The sequence below is a fragment of the Oncorhynchus tshawytscha genome, linkage group LG03 (assembly GCF_018296145.1).
Source record: "Oncorhynchus tshawytscha isolate Ot180627B linkage group LG03, Otsh_v2.0, whole genome shotgun sequence".
NCBI lineage: Eukaryota > Metazoa > Chordata > Actinopteri > Salmoniformes > Salmonidae > Oncorhynchus > Oncorhynchus tshawytscha.
This window is the reverse complement of record NC_056431.1, coordinates 30,167,666-30,188,329: the sequence shown is the minus strand read 5'-3', so window position 1 is coordinate 30,188,329 and position 20,664 is coordinate 30,167,666. Positions and strand designations below refer to the sequence as shown.

The 20,664-nt window shown below is 44.7% G+C and overlaps 1 protein-coding gene across 8 annotated transcripts in view; it reads right to left on the bottom strand.

Annotated features, from left to right (window-relative positions):
* Nucleotides 1-20,664, bottom strand: part of ptprub (protein tyrosine phosphatase receptor type Ub) — a 358,074-nt gene that overhangs the window by 103,967 nt on the left and 233,443 nt on the right. For all 8 annotated transcript variants that reach the window (XM_042314170.1, XM_024402347.2, XM_042314194.1 and 5 more), the window contains exons 8-12: nucleotides 18,778-19,095; nucleotides 16,117-16,226; nucleotides 14,060-14,261; nucleotides 7,303-7,405; nucleotides 6,860-7,133 (exon numbers count right to left, since the gene is read on the bottom strand). In XM_042314170.1, the coding sequence (XP_042170104.1) occupies nucleotides 6,860-7,133; nucleotides 7,303-7,405; nucleotides 14,060-14,261; nucleotides 16,117-16,226; nucleotides 18,778-19,095 (1,007 nt within the window). The remainder of the gene's footprint in view (nucleotides 1-6,859; nucleotides 7,134-7,302; nucleotides 7,406-14,059; nucleotides 14,262-16,116; nucleotides 16,227-18,777; nucleotides 19,096-20,664) is intronic.

Genomic DNA, 20,664 nt, shown 5'->3' with positions numbered 1-20,664 from the left:
CTATCATTCCAGTGTTTTACTTGCTATATTGTATTTACTTTGCCACCATGGCCTTTTTTTGCCTTTACTTCCCTTATCTCACCTCATTTGCTCACATCGTATATAGACTTGTTTCTACTGTATTATTGACTGTATGTTTGTTTTACTCCATGTGTAACTCTGTGTTATTGCATGTGTCGAACTGATTTGCTTTATCTTGGCCAGGTCGCAATTGTAAATGAGAACTTGTGCTCAACTTGCTTACCTGGTTAAATAAAGGTGAAATAAAAAAATAAATAAAAAAATACGGGAGGATGTGGGTGGGCATCTACCTTTGGTGGCGGCTCTGGCTCTGAACGCAGCCCGCCTTCTTTACATTGAGCCCTCTGCCCTTGTAGCACTGACCCGTGGATCCTTGCCGGAGGCTCATTTCTGCGGATCATCGCTGGCGACCCCGGGCTGGGGACCGTCGCTGGAGACCCCGGGCTGGGGACCGTCGCTGGAGACACCGGTCTGCGGCCCATCGTGGGAGGTTCGGGTCTGTGGCCCGTCGTGGGAGGTTCCGGACTGTGGCCCATCGTTGGAGGTTCCGGTCTGTGGTCCGTTGTTGGAGGTTCCGGTCTGTGAACTGTCGCCGAATGCTCTGGACTGGGTACTGTTGCCGGATGCTCTGGACTGGGTACTGTCGCCGGACGCTCTGGACTGGCGAGGCGCACTGTAGGCCTGGTGCGTGGTGCCGGCACTGGTGGTACTGGGCTGGGGACACGCACCTCATGGCGAGTGCAGGGAGGAGGAACAGGGCGTACTGGACTGCCGAGGCGCACTATAGGACTGGTGCATGGTGCTGGCAATGGTGGTACCGGGCTGGGTACACGCACCTCAGGGCGAGTGCGAGGAGCAGGGAGTACTGGACCCTGGAGGCGCACTAGAGGCCTGGTGCGTGGTGCCGGAACTGGTGGTACCGGGCTGGGGACACACACCTCAGGGCGAGTGCGGGGAGGAGGAACAGGACTTACTGGGCTCTGGAGGCGTACTGGAGGTCTGGAGTGTAGAGCTGACACAACCCGTCCTGGCTGGATGTTTATTTTCGCCCTGCAAATGCAGGGCACTGGCACAGGACGCACCAGAGACACAGTACGCAGAGCCGGCGCAGGATATCCTGGTCCAAGGAGGTATACTGGAGACCAGGAGCGCTGAGCCTGCACCCTCGTTCCTGGCTGGATGCCCATTCTAGCCTGGCCAATACGAGGAGCTGGAATAGAGCACACCGGGCTAGAATAGCACAATGGAGACACCGTGCGCACCACCGCATAACATGGTGCGTGACCAGTAGCACGCTCCCCACGGTAAGCACGAGGTCTCCTACCTGACTCAGCCAATCTCCTCGTGTGCCTCCCCCCCAAAAAATCTTGGGGCTGACTCTCGGGCTTCCGTGGTAGTCGTGTACCCACATATCGTCGCCGTTACTCCCGTGCCATCTCCATCTGCCTCTCCTGCCAGTATCTCCTCCCACGTCCAGGATCCTTTACCATCCAGTATTTCGTCCCATGTCCATGCTGTCTGCTACATCATGCGCTGCTCCTCCTTTTCACGCTGCTTGGTCCTGTTCTGGTGGGTTATTCTGTCACGTTCGTCGTAACGATGAGACCAAGGCACATCATGATTAGAATACATTCTTCTTTTATTAACGAAAAACACAAAGAACACTGAAACAAACTAATCAAAAACAACAAAACGAACGTGACGCTATAAACAACTAGTGCTGACATGCAACTACACATAGACAATAACCCATGAAATACCCAAGGAATATGGCTACCTAAATATGGTCCCCAATCAGAGACAACGATAAACAGCTGCCTCTGATTGAGAACCAATCTAGGCAACCAGAGACATAAAAACACCTAGACTAGAACAACCCCATAAACATACAAAAACCCTAGACAGGACACAAACACACATCACCCTCGTCACACCCTGACCTAACCAAAATAATAAAGAAAACAAAGAATACTAAGGTCAGGGCGTGACAGAAACTCCCCAGACCTCAATCCCATTGAGAATTTGTGGTCAATCCTCAAGACGCAGGTGGACAAACAAAACCCCACAAATTCTGACAAACTCAAAGCATTGATTATGCAAGAATGGGCTGCCATCAGTCAGGTTGTGGCCCAGAAGTTAAATGAAAGCATGCCAGGGCAGATTGCAGAGGTCTTGAAAAAGAAGGGTCAACATTGCAGATATTTACTCTTTGCATCAACGTCATGTAATTGTCAATAATACCCTTTGACACTTATGAAATGCTTGTAATTATACTTCAGTATTCCATAGTAACATCTGACAAAAATATCTAAAGACACTGAAACAGCAAACTTTGTGGAAATTAATGTCATTCTCAAAACTTATGGCCACGACTGTACATGAACTCTCTACCCTCTTTCCTCTTTATGAATGGTATATAAGCCCAAGAAGGTGATCGGGCATGAAGGGAGTATGGATTCTCTGTGCCCATGGGGAGAGCACTGGAACTGGTATAGGGATCGCCTGTATCTACTGTATACCCTTGTTGCCAGAATGGCCTTGGCTGCCAGAGCCCCCTGCGGACTTAGGGCTGGGCCTTGTGATCGGGCACTTTGCCTCCATTGTCCAGCCCGCTCCCAGCACTGGAGTCTGGCTCGCTGCCAGCCAAAACAAAGCCCTAATCCCATCCGCCGGTAAAGTCAGACGCTTCACTGTCTAATCCTGCTGTTTATTAAGCCAGTTGTGTGAACTGCTCACGCTGCACGGCCCCTAGCATTTCTCCACTGGGCCAGAAAAAGCCACCACCGCCACCGCTGGAGGAAAAGAGGGGTGAGTTGCTCTGCTGATGGGCCCTAAGACTAGAATGCACCCATTTGTCAGACTTCCACCTAAAATACTCTATAATAACAAAGGTAACCTACCATACAATGCTAACCAGAGATTTGCAAAGAAAAGCCTTGCCGCGCTCTCTGAATATTTAAACGGAACATTTCTATCTCTGATCATCTGCACCTGTGTCCAATTATCCCTAAGTAATTGTCTCTGCCAGGTAGTGGGTGATCCTGTAATGGCAGTTTGGACTGATAATGATCAAATGTATTATTGATAATTCCTTGCTGTATGATTGGGACTGCTGCAGCTTTCTTTAGGTAGGAGAGGAGCAGTGGAGTGAGAGAACAGGAACAGAGGATGGTGGTCTGGAATAAAGCCCTGCTGGATCAGGATCTTCCTCTACTGAGGATCCTAGTAGTCACAGGGTTTAATGAGTCTCCACTGATTTGGAATAAAAGAGAGGAAAATTGAGGAGAAGAATGGAGGGAACGGAGGATAAGGCTAGGGATGAGGAGGGTAAGGCCAGTAGCAGAGGGATGAAAAGAGAGAGTGAGAGGGAAGGACAGAGAATGGAAGGAGGGATAATGAGAAGAGTACCAGCTAATCACAGATTTACTAGCTGGAAGTAATGTGCACAAGAAATTCCCTGTCCTTGACACCCTTTGAATGCTGTGCATCGAATCAAAGCACTGGACACGTTCAGAAACATGGATTCCAGCTAAGGACCATGCCAATCCAGGCATTCCCTTCCAACAAGCACATTTCACACCACAAATATTTTCACATGGGGTACAAGCCTAAAGGAGGTAATTTCCCCTGCTCTTTCAAGCCTGGCATACATTATGGGAGATATACAGTGCCTTCGGGAAAGTATTCATACACCTTTTTCCAAATGTATTAAATGTATTAAATAGTTTTTTCCCCTCATCAATCTACACACAATACCCCATAATGACAAAGCAAAAATATGTTTTTATAATTTTTTGCAAATTTATAAAGCAAAAGAAAATCACATTTACATACAGTAAGTATTTAGACCCTTTACTCAGTACTTTGTTAAAGGAACTTTGGCAGCGATTACAGCCTCGAGTCTTCTTGGGTATAACGCGACAAGCTTAAGATTTGATTTGACACCTGTATTTGGGGAGCTTCTCTCATTCTCCTCTGCAGATCCTCTCAAGCGCTGTCAGGTTGGATGGGGAGCGTTGCTGCACAGGTATTTTCAGGTCTCTCCAGAGATTTTCGATCAGGTTCAAGTCCCGAAGCCACTCCTGCGTTGTCTTGGCTGTGTGCTTAGGGTCGCTGTTCTGTTGGAAGGTGAACCTTCACCCCATTCTGAGGTCCTGAGCGCTCTGGAGCAGGATTTCATCAAGCATCTCTCTTTCCTTTGCTCTGTCCATCTTTGCCTTGATCCTGAGTAGCCTCCCAGTCCCAGCCTCTGAAAAACATCCCCACAGCATGATGCTACCACCACCATGCTTCACCCTAGGGATGGTGCCAGGTTTCCTCCAGATGTGACGCTTGGCATTCTGGCCAAAGAGTTCAATCAGACCAGAGAATCTTGTTTCTTATGGTCTGAGAGTCCTTTTGGCAAACTCCAAGCGGGCTGTCATGTGCCTTTTACTGAGGAGTCTGGCCACTCTACCCATAAAGGCCTGATTGGTGGAGTGCTGCAGAGGAACTCTGGAGCTCTGTCAGAATGACCATCGGGTTCTTGGTCACTTCCCTGACCAAGGCCCTTCTCACCCGATTGCTCAGTTTGGCCGGACGGCCAGCTCTAGGAAGAGTCTTGGTGGTTCCAAACTTCTTCTATTTAAGAATGATGGAGGCCACTGTGGTCTTGGGGACCTTCAAGGCTGCAGAAATGTTTTGGTACCCTTTCCCAGATCTGTGCCTCGACACAATCCTGTCTCGGAGCTCTATGGACAATTAATTCGACCTCATGGCTTGGTTTTTGCTCTGACATGCACTGTCAACTGTGGGACCTTATATAGACAGGTATATGCCTTTCCAAATCATGTCCAATGAATTGACTTTACCACAGGTGGACTCCAATCAAGTTGTAGAAACATCTCAAGGATGATCAATGGAAACAGGATGTACCTGAGCTCAATTTTGAGTCTCATAGCGAAGGGCCTAAATTCCCATGTAAATAAGGTATTTGTATTTTTAATAAATGTCCAATAATTTCTAAAAACCTCTTTACACTTTGTCATTATGGGGTATTGTGTGTAGATTGCTGAGGATTTTGCTTTATTTAATCAATTTTAGATTAAAGCTGATTAAAACATAATAAAATGTGGAAAAAGTCAAGGGGTGTGAATACTTTCCGAAGGCACTGTACTGGACTGGAGGACAATGGAAGTTAGAAAAATACTACATTTTCATAAACCAACACCAATTCAGCGTTACATATTGAATTACAAATTGCCCCCTACTCCCTGGGCACTCCTGTGGATTTAAAAGGATTGATAAGCAATTGGGTAAAATTTCCTCCCAGCCATTTAACAACTGAAGCAATTATCATATAGGTTGTCTCAATAAAATGTCTCAATAATGTGCAGAGCGTTCGATTTGCCTGCTGGGAGGCCAGGAGACCCCAGCTCCTCTAAAAGGGAATTTTAAATAAATGTTAACTATTTAGTTGTAACATCACCTCTTTTTTCTACAACCAACGTAGGCCTACCAGCAAAGTTAGCTAACATGATCCCCTTTTCAACATTGTTTTTAAGAGTATTTAATCATGATTGCTGCTGACAGCCATGATAGGCTACATTGATTGATTGACCAAGTTAAATTGGTTTGCTAGCTAATAACAGATCACTTCAATATGGCTAGTTAACAAACTAACTTTCAGGGGATAAACTAGATGGCTATATCCAAATATTCTTTGATTTGCTTGCCATCTGTAGTGGGGATGACAGCATTTTTTATAAAACCATATTCATCTGCTTCTTTTCTCGTTCATGACATGCAATCAGTTATTTGCATCATTTCCTGTTTTGTAACTTTTTTTGTTGTTGCTTTTAAATAATATTAGTCGGCTTTATTATTATTATCTTTATTATTTTTAAACTGGATTTTTAGCATACATTGTAAGTTACATCACATTTACATTATATATACTGTACATATATTTAAAAAACTAAGTCAATAACTTACCATTGTTCACCCCTCCTCGTTTCGTTGGTTCTTCTCCTTTCTAAATTGTTTAAAAACTGTTTAGCTGGGAATCAAGACATTTTCAATTGTCATTTGGCACCGGGTTTTCCATTTGTGCGTTCCCTATACATATGATGAGGCGAAAAACGTTTTTATAGATATCTTTAAGTGTTCCATTGATTTTCCCATATAGTATGGCATTTGGTTCGATTTCAATAGTGTTTCCAAAATCTTGCATTGGTTCCCAGATGTCTTTTGTTCTGCCATATTCTAATAATACATGTTGAAGTGTTTTATCATAACAACTCCATTGGACTACTGCTCTCACCGGGAGCCGTCGCACTGAGATTAGCCACGTCGTGTCTCTTACATTTTCTGACAAGTGATTTTCCCATGCCAAACTCTTTCCAAAAGCCTAATCTCTGATGAAGCAAGCTAAATGACATGCTGTTTGCGTAGCTAGCTAGCTATATGCCAAATGGATAGGTAACCCTCACGTATCTGAATATAGTACATGATGTTTACTGATCATGAAAAGCACGAGTTACTTGTCGTATTATTCTGATCATAGAGCTAAATGTAAAATAATCGGAAATGTATAGCTCTGACTATGCTCTTCAAGAGGTGATGATATTAAAACCAAATAGTTATAAAATGTATTTAAAAATCCCTTGAAAACATCAGGTAGTTGTCAATGCTTTTAAACAAGCAGGGGGTCTCCTTCAACCAAATCGAACGCTCTAAAATGTATTGTGACATTTGATTGATAACGACCTTTTGCTTACCTACCCATACTCTCAGATCACCTAGGGGCTAGTGGTTGGTCTAGAAATCAGCCACAGCCTTCTTCAAGCCCTGTACTCACCCCTCTGAAGTTGCTCATGGCCTGGAAGTAGACGAGGTAGCTCTTGCGGGGGTCCAGCGGGGTGTTCCAGTAGCCATTGTAGGTGTGGTTGTCCCCCACAGTGAAGGGGCTGGCTTCAAGCAGGCTGCTGGGAGGCAGCTCGGCCGTGTAGTAGTGAGGGGTCCCTCTGGCTTGGGCCTCCCCATGGGACATGGGCAGAGGATAACAATCCTGAACCCCCAGTTCCCTCTTCACCTTCCTGCCACTCTCCTCCTCTACCACAACCTGGTACGTACTGGTGGACACAGAGCACAAAGAGTTTGGTATAAATTATTGTAAGATGTTTCTCATTAAGTTTGATCATATAGGGGCTTTGGCAAATAATATGTTTGTGCTGTAATTGTGACATCGAATGTCTATAAATCTTATGTATCACATCAAATCAATGTCTGTTGTGTTCTCACCTGACGGGTGCTCCCCTGCCCAGGGCGGGGCGAAGCAACACAGTGATCGTGCGCTCTGTTTCACTGAGAGGGGCCGGCATGTCTCCATAGTCAAACATAGGAGCTGAGGAGACAGAGCACAGGAGTACAGACAAAGTTATATTATATTGCAATTAGACTGACCTTGTAATTAACAAGATAATGTACACAAGCACACACACGTACTTATACACATGCTCTTACACACACGTTTTACCAAACACATAGTCTCAAACCACACACTCACACTCAGACACACACGCAGACATACACGCACGCAGGCAGACAGATCCTTCATCAGTCCCCTTTAAAAGCAGCTGAGCTGTGTCAATCCACACACCCTATCTAATAAACATGCAGCCTCTTTCCCTATTCTCTCATAAAAGGTCTGCAGCCCCATTGACTCTCGTTCCGACAGAAATGTCCCTCCCGAATTTCCCTATGTTCTGGTTGTCTTGGATACCGAGTGCAATTAAAAGTCATGGAAATGCAGGACAAATAGTAGGAGCTTCTCATTTGAAGGGATTTGGCCGAAGCTGCGTTTCTCCCAGGAGATGCCTCCTTCTGCACGGCGTGTCTATAATATCCCTAGTCAATTAGTGAAGGGGGGGAAAGGCAAACTATTACAGAGGAATCAACAATTATGGTATAAAAAAATAGGGTTTGGAAAATAGCAACTAGCTTAATTAAAGTGAGGCGTTTAATAAGTGTGTGCCTATTTTATTCACACGTAATATAAAAGCTCTAGCGTGCTACGAAGAGTCTGAGGTGTTTGATGTCAGTAAGGTGTTGATCGGTTGGGAGTAGGTTTTGCGGGGTTTTGTTGGGGTAAGCTCAATGGAGATAAAGTAAGAATTAGCTTGCGGGTTGTGTACAGTTCATTGTGTGTTCTGTGGTAGTTCACTCTGGAAGACTGATACATAAGGGCTTTTGGACTCTCTCTCTGGCCTAGTACAAGCAGGTCCCTGTCTGACGTACAGCCGCCAAGGAGTGATTAAGCAGTACATCTATAATTAAAGAACTCTCAGTACTCTCCTTTGCATGAAGACACACTCATAACACCCACAGAGACAGAGAGAGACAGAGACAGAGACAGAGAGAGAGAGAGAGAGAGAGAGAGAGAGAGAGAGAGAGAGAGAGAGAGAGCGATTGAGAGAGAGAGAGAGAGAGAGATGCATTGAGGTTTCCTCTGAGGTGTTTTTATTCCTGCCTTTTTACACAGGGAAACATGCATCATTAAAAGTGAATAGAACACCAGGGATGGATTTCCTTCTTCAGTAATAAGCTCAGTCTGTCTCTCTCAGCTGGAAGATGCTACATGGTCCCATGAAGATAGCACTGCATCTATCCTTACACATAACAACCGTTGTTTCCACACTGCTCTTTGTGCTTTGTTGTGTGCGATGAAAGGGTGCCACTCCTTTTGAGAGGATGGTAGTTGTAGTACAGCCTCCACTCTTCTGGGAAAACTTTCCACTAGATTTTGGAACATTTATGCAGGGACTTCCATTCAGCCATGAGCATCAGTGAGGTTGGATACTGATGTTGGGTGATTAGGCCTGGCTGGCAGTCGGCATTCCAATTCTTCCCAAAGGTGTTTGATGGGGTTGAGGTCAGGGCTCTATGCAGGCCATTAAAGTTCTTCCACACCAATCTTGACAAACCATTTCTGTATGGACCTCACGGTGTGCACGGGGGCATTGTCATGCTGAAACAGGAAAGGGCCTTCCCCAAACTGTTGCCACAAAGTTGGAAGCACGGAAGCACAGAATCGTCTAGAATGTCATTGTACAGTAAGCTGTAGCGTTACAATTTCCCTTCACTGGAACTAAGGGGCCTAGACAGAACCATGAAAAACAGCCACAGACAATTATTCCTCCTCCACCAAACTTTACAGGTGGTAATATGCATTCGGGCAGGTAGCGGTCTCCTGCTCCTGCCGGAGCAGCAGCTAATGGGGATCCATAATACATACAAATACAAATGGGGAAGTGTGATTCATCACTCCAGAGTATGCGTTCCCACTGCTCGAGAGCCCAATAACAGCATGCTTTACACCACTCCAGCCAAAGCTTGTTATTGCGCATGGTGATCTTTGGCTTGTGTGCGGCTGCTCGGCCATGGTAACCAATTTCATGAAGCTCCTGACGAACAGTTTTTGTGCTGATGTTGCTTCCAGAGGTAGTTTTGAACTCAGTAGTGAGTGTTGCAACCAAGGACAGATGATTTTTACGCGCTACATGCTTCAGCTCTCGGCGGTGCCATTCGGTGAGCTTCTGTGGCCTGCCACTTCGCGGTTGAGCCATTGTTGCTCCCAGACATTTCCACTTCACAATAACAGCAATTACAGTTGACGGGGGAAGATCTAGCAGGGCAGACATTTGACGAACTGACTCGTTGGAAAGTTGGCATCCAATGACGGTGCCACGTTGAAAGTCACTGAGTTCTTCAGTAAGGCCATTCCACTGCCAATGTTTGTCTATGGCTATGTGCTCAATATTATATACCAGTCAGCAACGGGATATAGCTGAAATAGCTAAACCCACAAATTTGAAAGGGTGTCCACATACTTTTGCATATAGTGTATTTACAAACTCCTGTTATCTCCGTCAGACAATTGATGTTCAACTGATCCATGCTAGGTGCAAAGGTTGACATGGCGCATGTGGAATCGCACTCACCACACACGTACACATAGATTTTGTATTGTAGATACAGTGCATTCGGATAGTATTCAGACCCCTTGACTTTTTCCACATTTTGTTACATTTATTCTAAAATGGATTCAATTGTTTTTTCCCCTCATTAATCTGCACACAATACCCCATAATAAAAAATTTAAAACTGGGTTTTGGCAATGTTTGCAAATGTATAAATAAAAAGTAATTAAGTGTTACAATGTACATAAATATTCAGACCCTTTACTCAGTACTTTGTTGAAGATCCTTTGGCAGCAATTCCAGCCTTGAGTCTTCTTGAGTAGGATGCTACTCTAAGCTTGGCACACCTGTATTTGGGGAGTTTCTCCCATTCTTCTCTGCAGATCCTCTCAAGCTCTGTCAGATTGGATGGGGAGAGTCGCTGCACTGCTACTTTCAGGTCTGTGACTATAATCGAAAAGAATTCTCTTGAAAGATAATGCAGTCGGCAGTGGATGGTGTGCTCGCCTTCTGAGTCTGACCCGTAGGCCGCTCCATCTGCCTCTACTGTGGCGACCGCGTGGTTTTGGATCGGCCTCTGGAATAAGATCCCATGTCCAGGGTGGAGGTCCGAACAAAGGATCCGCTTCAGGAAAGACATATTCCTGGTCGTAATGTTGGTAAATTGTTATTGCTTTTATATCCAATAGTTCTTCCCGACTTAATGTAATAACACTTGAGATTTCCTCAGAAACTTAAACAGGAAACGCCCGTGCTCAGGTCTGTCCAACGCTGGTCTGACCAATCGGATTCCACGCTTCAGGATTGCTTCGATCACGTGGACTGGGATATGTTCTGGATAGCTTCAGACAACAACATTGATGTATACGCTGACTCGGTTAGCGAGTTTATTAGCAAGTGCATCGGAGATGTTGTACCCACTGTGACTATTAAAACATTTCCTAACCAGAAACCGAGGATTAATGGCAGTATTCGAGCAAAACTGAAATCACAAACCACCACTTTTAATCATGGCACGGCAACTGGAAACATAACCGAATACAAACAGTGCAGCTATTCCCCCCGCAAGGCAATCAAACAAGCAAAGCTTCAGTATAGAGACAAAGTAGTGTCGCAATTCAACGGCTCAAACACGAGACGTATGTGGCAGGATCTACAGTCAATCACAAATCAAAAAAAGAAAACCAGCCCCGTCACGGACATTGATGTCTTCCTACCAGACAAATGAAATAACTTCTTTGCTCGCTTTAAGGACAATACAGTACCACTGACACGGCCCGCTACCAAAGCCTGTAGGCTCTCCTTCTCCGTGGCTAACGTGAGTAAAACATTTAAACATGTTATCCCATGCAAGGCTGCCGGCCCAGATGGTATCCCTAGCCGCGTCCTCACAGCATGAGCAGACCAGCTGGCTGGTGTGTTCACAAACATATTGAATAAATCCCTATTCCAGTCTGTTGTCCCCACATGCTTCAAGATGGCCACCATTGTTCCTGTTCTCAAGACAGCTAAGGTAACTGAACTAAATGACTATTGCCCTGTTGCACTCACTTCTGTTCTGTCATCATGAAGTGCTTTGAGAGAATAGTCAAGGAGCATATCCCCTCCACCCTACCTGATACCCTAGACCCACTCCAATTTGCTTACCTCCCCAATAGTTCCACTGATGATGCAATCGCCATCACACTGCACACTGCCCTATCCCATCTGGACAAGCGGAATACTTATGTAAGAATGCTGTTCATTGACTACAGCTCAAAATGTAATACCATAGTACCCTCCAAACTCGTCATTAAGCTCGAGACCCTGGATCTCGACCCCACCCTGTGCAACTGGGTCCTGGACTTTCTGACGGGCTGCCCCCAGTTGGTGAAGGTAGGAAACAACATCTCCACCTGGCTGATCCTCAACACTGGGGCCCCACAAGGATGCATTCTCAGCCATCTCCTCTACTCCCTGTTCACCCACTGCGTGGCCATGCACGCTTCCAACTCAAACATCATGTTTGCAGACAACACTACAGTGGTAGGCTTGATTACGAACAACGACGAGACGACTTACAGGGAGGAGGTGAGGGCCCTCGGAGTGTGGTGTAAGGAAAATAACCTCTCAATCAACGTCAAAAAAACAAAGGAGATGAACGTTGGGGAGGCAGGGTTGCCTAGTGGTTAGAGCTTTAGACTAGTAACCGGAAGGTTGCAAGTTCAAACCCCCGAGCTGACAAGATACAAATCTGTCGTTCTGCCCCTGAACAGGCAGTTAACCCACTTTTCCTAGGCCGTCATTGAAAATAAGAATTTGTTCTTAACTGACTTACCTAGTTAAATGAAGGTAAATAAAATCGTGGACCTCAGGAAACAACAGAAGGAGCACCCCCTCCATCCACATTGACGGGACAGTAGTGGAGAAGGTGGAAAGTTTTAAGTTCCTCTCAAACTTTTACAGATGCACAATCGAGAGCATCCTGTCGGGCTGTATCACCGCCTGGTAGGGCAACCGCACCGCCCTCAACCACAAGGCTCTTCAGTTGTTAGTGCGGTCTACACAACGCATTACTGGGGAAAAACTACCTGCCTTCCAGGACACCTACAGCACCCGATGTCACAGGAAGGCCAACAAGATCATCAAGGACAACAACCACCCGAGCCACTGCCTGTTCACCCCGCTATCATTCAGAAGGCGAGGTCAGTCCAGGTGCATCAAAGCTGGGACCGAGAGACTGAAAAACAGGTTCTATCTCAAGGCCATCAGACTGTTAAACAGCCATCACTAACATAGAGAGGCTGCAGTCAACATACAGACTCAAATCTCTGGCCACTTCAATAAATGGACTTAATAAAGGTATCACTAGTCACCTTAAATAACGCCACTTTAATGATGTTTATATATCCTACATTACTCACCTCATATGTATATACTGTTCTATACCATCTACTCTATCTTGCCTATGCAGCACGGCCATCACTCATCCATATATTTAAATGTATTTATTTATTCATCCCTTACATTTGTGTGTATAAGGTAGTTGTTGTGAATTTGTTAGATTACTTGTTATATATTACTGCATTGGCGGAACTAGAAGCACAAGCATTTCGCTACACTCGCATTAACATCGGCTAACCATGTGTATGTGACCAATACAATTTGATTTGACCAGAGAATCTTGTTTCTCATGGTCTGAGAGTCCTTTAGGTGCCCTTTGGCAAACTCCAAGCGGGCTGTCATGTGCCTTTTACTGAGGAGTGCCTTCAGTCTGGCCACTCTACCATACAGAGGAACTCTGGAGCTCTATCAGAGCGATCATCGGGTTCTTGGTCACCTCCCTGACCAAGGCCTTCTCCCCCAATTTCTCAGTTTGGCCGGCTGGCCAGCTCTTAGAAGAGTCTGGGTGGTTCCAAACTTCTTCCATTTTAGAATGATGGAGGCCACTCTCTTCTTGGGGACCTTCAATGCTGCAGAAATGTTTTGGTACACTTCCCCAGATCTGTGCCTCAACACAATCCTGTCTCTGAGCTCTATGGACAATTCCTTCGACCTCATGGCTTGGTTTTTGCTCTGACATGCACTGTCAACTGTGGGACCTTATATAGACAGGTGTGTGCCTTTCCAAATCATGTCCAATCAATTGAATTTACCACAGGTGGATTCCAATGAAGTTGTAGAAACATCTCAAGGATGATTCGTGGAAGCAGGATGCATCTGAGCAAATGTTTTCGTCTCATAGCATAAGATCTGCACACTGATGTAAGGTATGTCTGTTCTTTTTATTTTTAATACGTTTGCAAACATTAAAAAAAAACTGTTTTTGCTTTGTCATCATGGGTTATTGTGTGTAGATTGATAAGGAAAAATGCATGTAATCCATTTTAGAATGAGGCTGTAACGTAGCAAAATGTGGAAAATGGGAAGGGGTCTGAATACTTTCCGAATGCACTGTAACTGCCTTAATGTTGCTTGACCCCAGGAAGAGTAGCCTAGGCAGCAGCTAATGGGGATCCTCAATAAATACAAATGTATAGACACATATTCAAGAATGAACACATACACCTGTAGGTGTGCGCACACACACCAACACTCACCTGAAATGTTGGTGGTGATCTCAGTTAGGGCGGTCTGGCCGAAACCCTTGGTTGTGCGGGCGCGGACAGAAATCAGATATGTGGTGCCAGGGTGAAGGTTGGAGAACATGTGATAGGTCTCGTTCCTCAACTTCGACACTGTTCTCCTAGGTCCTGGCACGTTGATGCCCGGGTCAGACGACTCAATGCTCTGATAGCTGATCTGTGGACAGATTAAAAAAAGACACCAGAATGATTTATACAGCAATTATTTCTGAGAGCATGAGTTATTTACTTGTGGAACAACTATCCTTTAACTTTTGTACAATTTACTTTCTCTGAGGATTCACATCTGACTTTTAAAATTGTGCTGTCAATGTCAAATTGTGCTGTCAAAGTCAATGTACTGATTGGTATTGTTTTTCTTTTGCAAATCAAAATCTAATCAAATTGTATTAATCACTTGCTTCGTAAACAACAAGTGTGTACAATGCAGAGAGTAAGAAAATAGAGAAATAATAGAAAAGTAAAACATGTAATAATAAAAGTAATAACAGATACACAATGAGTAACAATAACTTGGCTATATACAAGGGGTACCAGTACCAAGTCGACGTGCAGGGGTACAAGGATATTGAGGTAGACATGTACATATAACTAGAAATAAAGTGACAGAAATAGTAACAGCAGCATATGTGATGCAGTCCAGTGTAATGCTGTTATTTTGTCATGAAATTGGAATCATTATCAAAACGTTATTGTTTTGTGTGTTTACAGATTTCACAACCTGCAGGTTGCACAATAACAAGATGCTAATGATTTTGTTTGGCTTGCTATTCCATTCGTAATGGCCTGAAGGACATTCATGCTAATGTGGAAATGTGTTCTGTGTGAAATATTGATGTTGTTGGAAGCAACTTGTTTTCCCACCCAGTCAAACTGCCTTTTGGGATTCCACCCATGTGGCATCAGAGAGTAATGTAAAAACGGGGAATGTTAAATAACACAGACATGCCTTACTTCCCACTGACTTGACCAAACTATTGATGATGCAGATTATTTTAGCTACCAACCCATGTGGGCGTGGTAGCTGTGAAAACAGCCAATGACTGTACAAGGTACACACAGAGACCTATGTGTTCCTCATAAAAAAACCCAATACAAAAGCCGATAATAGCCTTCAAAAAGAGCAAAGAGGACCAAGAAGGGGCTTGTGAGGCTGGAGTCGTGGCGGTCGATGGGCTCAGGGAGACAGTTCAAAGCTTTAATGGGAGAGAAATTAAGAGGATTTCTTCTGTGGCTCCGTCTAAAGCTCTCTTTGTCAGCTCAGAGAGATCAGGACGCTACGGGGAAAAAATCCATCCCTGCCTCCACTTTATATGTCAAACCACAAACCCCATTTAATAATATCCTCCTTGAGATGACATTGAAAGAGAGACGGCTGGGTGAAGGCTTGAGGCTGGTATAGGTAATACTGTACTGAGCACCTACCATAGGTGAAGACAGAAGGGTGAAAGCGAGACTAACGTTACAAATGGTCTGTTTTCATCGGAGAGTGCTAATAAATGAGGGTGAAAAATGTGATGATGCATGGCAGTGCTATATGCTAATAAATATTTGTCTTAACTTCTCTTGGTGACAAGGTGCCAGACTATTTTCTAGCTCTAGATGTACTATTAGATGCGTGGAGAGAAACAGAGAGCGCTCTGGGGATGGACTATGAGCTTGTAAAAAAATGTACTGTACTGTACGGTACTGTAGCTTCTGCCTGTATTCTTAATGTCAAACAGCTGTGTTGTGTCTATTACCTAAAATAACAACCCCCTGTAAAATATAGCTATTGTTCTGTCCTTGTTTCAAACTCTCTGTGTGAAAAGTTCTGTGACATTTCTCTCCTAGAACTTACCTACACTAATCAATGCCTGTGACACTGCTCTTGCTGACCTAAACTACACCAATCACTGCCTACAAACTCTAATAGGATATGAGGTCCAGGAGGGTGTACCTGAGAACTTTGGGAGGAGATGTTTAGAGGAAGATGATTGGAGGGCATCAAGCAGAGTGGGAAGCATCCTTACCTCGTATTGGGTGATGAGACCATTGGGTTCCAATGGCTCCTCCCACTTGAGGAAAATCATGTCCTCCAGGGGGGTGAAGGTCAGCGATTCAGGGGCGATGCCACCGGGTACTATTGGAAATAAGCAATAGGTCAGGAAATTGAAGCGGTAATATCATGGCAAGCATCTCATAATGTCAATATCATATTCAGTGGTCAATGTCACTGAGTCTCTCTTACAATGTTAGCTTCAGAACTGAGAATTCTGCACCATGTAGGACATACAGGACTATGTTGTGTTAACCATAGTGTATATAGTCAGGGACAGTCAGAGAGTGTACAAGCAAAGAGAATAGGAGATGATTGACGGATATAAAACCACTGAAGTAGAGTAATCACTATAGTAAATAACAAGTACTTACAGTCAATTCAGACGGATCAGATTCATACTGTCATCATGATGGCGAGGTTCATATTACGTGATAAAGATATTACTTTGAGCACTGAGTCTGACAGTGACATGATATAATTACTGTACAACAGTGGACAAAGCATTTCTATTGTACCATGAGTCTTATGCCTTCAAAATACCTCAGTGGAATAGTGGTGATTAAATGCATCCTCAGCTGATGGCCAGTGATGACCTTCGGAATAATGGTGAATGCTGTTAAAGCTCTGTCTGGCTTGGACACCAGGGGGAAGCCTGGCCTAGACACATCCCTATAAAAACAATGCTAACTGTTTTTATAGTATCCTCTGTGCTCTGTGGTTTTCTATTCCAGACCACAATCCCCATTAGTCTGTGTGTGTAGAGTGCAGGGTGGAGGGGTAGTTGGGGCTAAAGCAACAACCATTCAGCGCTGTGAGGAAACAGCTGAGTCTGGTGTTATTTTGGTAGTGACAGAGTTTGGAAGGAGAGTTCCTGATTAAAAGCTTTTGAAGGGTGTGTTTATAATTGACAGGTATCTCTTTTTTTCTCTTTCTCTCTCCCTCGCTTTTTCTCTCATTCTCGTTCGCTCTCTCACACACTTTTTTTTCTCTCCCCTTGGTGTGAGAACAGTGCATTTGTTTAGTTTCTTTTTAATGGAAAAATGTATTTGTCCTTCAGCCAGGCATCTGCAATGCACAGAGGCAAAAAATGAATATATTGGGAGATATGGGGGGGGGAAATCCATTCTTTCTGGCTTACTAGTGGGCCTCAGATATGATTATTAATATTTAATTTTCATTTGAGAAAGGAGACGGATCCTTCGGTATACTGATGCAGCCTCTTTGAGATGGTCACAACGCTTTTATTCAAGTCTACTGAGACACAACCGTATGGGAAAGGAGACGGACAATAATAGTTATGAATCCCTTCAATCAAACTGTAGCTACTTGTAACATCTGCTTCCAACTCACACCCTCCAACACGTAGATCCCCAAAACACAGCACACTTTCCAGCCCACACTCTCAAACACCTAGATCCCCTGAACGCAGCTCACTCTCCAGATCCCAAATCACCTGGATTCTAATCACCTTCTAATCACACACCTGTATGTCATTATCACACACTATTTAGTTCAGTACTTTGCACTTCATCACTGTGATGTAATGTTTGTTTTGGGACACACACCTTTCAGAGCTCTGGGTTTCCCGTGATTTACTCCTCCCGTGTATGATAGTTTTGGCCTGCCTCACTAACAACACCTTTTGCTTATCCCCTGCCTGTACTTTAGCCTATCGGATTTCCTGATCTCCTGGAACTACGTTACAATCCTTTTCCCTGCCTGTTCTGTTGCCCTTTTCGACCCCCTGTGTATGACCTTCTGCCTGCCCCTGGACCCAGCTAACTGCCTCCTGTGTATGACCTTCAGCCTGCCCCTGGACCCAGCTACCTGCTTCCTCCTGTGGTCCTTTGCAATAAACACCTGCTGCGTCCTGAGCTTGAAACCAGCTCTCTGTCTCCCCTTGTGTTCTTTACACTACTGATGTTGACTGACCCAGTGTTATCAATCCCAACTGTATAGATAGCTAGATTTTTTTGCCCATTTGAACAGCACTATTTATGTTCATTTGTTAATACCCTCCTGAGAAAAGTTTTAGATGACTCCCTGGGTACTTTGAGTTATTTTGGTCTCACAGAAGTTTCACCACTACCTAAACAGACAGACACCAATGTGATCCATGAACAGTCTGTCACTAAAACATTCAAGTGTTTCTTACAGATCTCTGGGAAGCAGGGATTGAGAAGGTAGACAGCCATGTGAAGAGGTTGGATGGCAGCCAACAGACCTTGCCAGGCTATCAGGTATATCTAAAAGCACTGATATAATGTACCAGCAGTGTTCAGCAGACTCCACACATTTTTGTGAATAGTAACCAACAACCTGAACTGCGGCCTGACAAAACTGGAGTATTGCACCACTGAAAAATATTATTTTTGCATTAGGGCACTCTAACACAAGATGGTTCCTATCATTCTACTTTATATGAATATGTGCCCTGTATGTATCAGTTCCTTTTTATGTCTCAAACATTCTCCCATGTTATTACGGTTTCTATGAATATGTACCCTGTATTTGCTCCTAAGCACAGTATATGTCTCCAACATTCTCCCATGTTATTCTAGTTTCTATGAATATGTACCCTGTATGAGCTCCTACGTACAGTATACGTCTCCAACATTCTCTCATCACTTACTGTCCTCTTCAGTCTGAAAGGTGACCTCCCGACCCTCCTTCTTGCCCTCAGGGTTGGCGAGCGCCAGACGGACCCGGATGGAATGGTAAGCCGGCAGGTCGCGCAGGGTGAAGCGTGAGGCATTGTGCTCCACCGCCAGGCACTCACGCACAGTAGTGTTGTGCCCGCCGCCGCCCCCTGCGGTGGCATAGCGGTAGCACAGGGACACGGAGTAGGTGTGGCAGCGGGTCAAGTTGTAGGCCAGCGTCTCCCACTGCAGGGTCAGCTGCCTGGACTGGATCTCTGAGGCTGTGAGACCTCGCAAGGCCCGTGTTGGTTCTAACAGAGGGAAGGTGGGAGGAAGGGAGGGAAAGGAAGAGAGAGAGAAGGCAATGCTATCAACTAGGTCCAGGTCTTCTTTTGAAAAACATATTTTTATCTCAAGAGACTAACCTGGTTAAATAAAGCTGAAATAAAAACTGTTTAAACACAGTGTAAATTACGAAATCTTTAAGTTTTAATGAAATCCTTTAGTAATAGCCCTGATGTTCCCATGTGTGACAAGTTCTGACAACGTTCTCTCGGTCACGCCGATGTGTTGGAAGCTGTTCATCCAAGCTAGGTGGCGCTACCATGTCCCATCATTGAGGTCAACAGTTTTCCTGCCAGAGAGAAACTGTGGGCGCGGCACACTCACGTCCCCCGCCAGCCATGCACGGACTAGTGCCAATTAAGCTAATTAATGGGACAGGCTGCGGGTCTCTGTCACACCCCCGCCAGTCCCCGCCTACGTGTCAACTAGAAAATTGAGTGTCCGCTATAGTTCCATGCCCAGAGGCCAAATTCAGAACCATAAATAAGAGCGCTGTCCAAGGGCATTCAATTCCACCAGTATATTTTTATTGCTGGGTCATTTTGACAGGCTGCTTGTTTTTAGCAGTCACCCAGTTACTTCTGGTCACTGCTGGGTTTGGGGTCAACCCTGTTTCCTTTGACTCAAGCAGAGAGAACTACAGCCTTGTCTTTCTACTCCTCCCTCGGCATAGACAGATAGAGGGATACAGAGATACTGAGAAGCCTCTGTGCCTTCAAGCACAAGCCAGTCAGTGTTGCAGTAAGAGATACAGGCTACAGGGGTGAGCCAAGGACAATCTCAGGCAACACATTACCAATGGAGGCATTTGTCACATCCCATTATTAACACAATCGATGCCTTTTTGTCAAACAATATTCCACATAATGTATTGTATTGCTTTGTTCTTTTAATAGGGATTTCGACTAATGGCAGAGGAGAGTGAGAGTGACAGAGGAGATATGGAGCGGAGGGCTCAGCAGTGAGAAGAGTAAGGTTATATCAGCCAACGTCTTCATTCCTGCACTGACTATAACACTCAAAGGGATTCTTCTCTCACTGCAGTTATTTGTGCTGAGGACTAAAACAATGGAGCTAATGCATCGATGAGCGAGGGAAAGCTTAAAGGAAGAATGGGAGTAATCAAGGGAGATGGATTTAAAAGGGTGCTCTCTCTGAATATGCAAGGAAATATATGAGCACAAACAGGCACATGCACACACACACACACACACACTCTAACGCACCACTCAAAAGGCTCTCTCTTCTATTTATCTCTTCAACCCTTTCTATTCATTATATCTCTCCCTGAAGTTTATCCATTTATCCCTTTCTATTCATTATCTTTCTCAATGAAGCAGAATTTCATGACACTGGCGATCTATACTTAAGCCCCTCCACAGTCACCTGTTTACTTTCCAAATTTGTTTTCTGGCATCTCGGTCTGGAAGGAAACATGACCACTGCTTTGTTTTGAACATCAGTTTGTGACAGCAGATACATATGTGGGCTGGGTAATAAAGTAGTGGTACATTAGACGCGGCAGGAAATGTTAA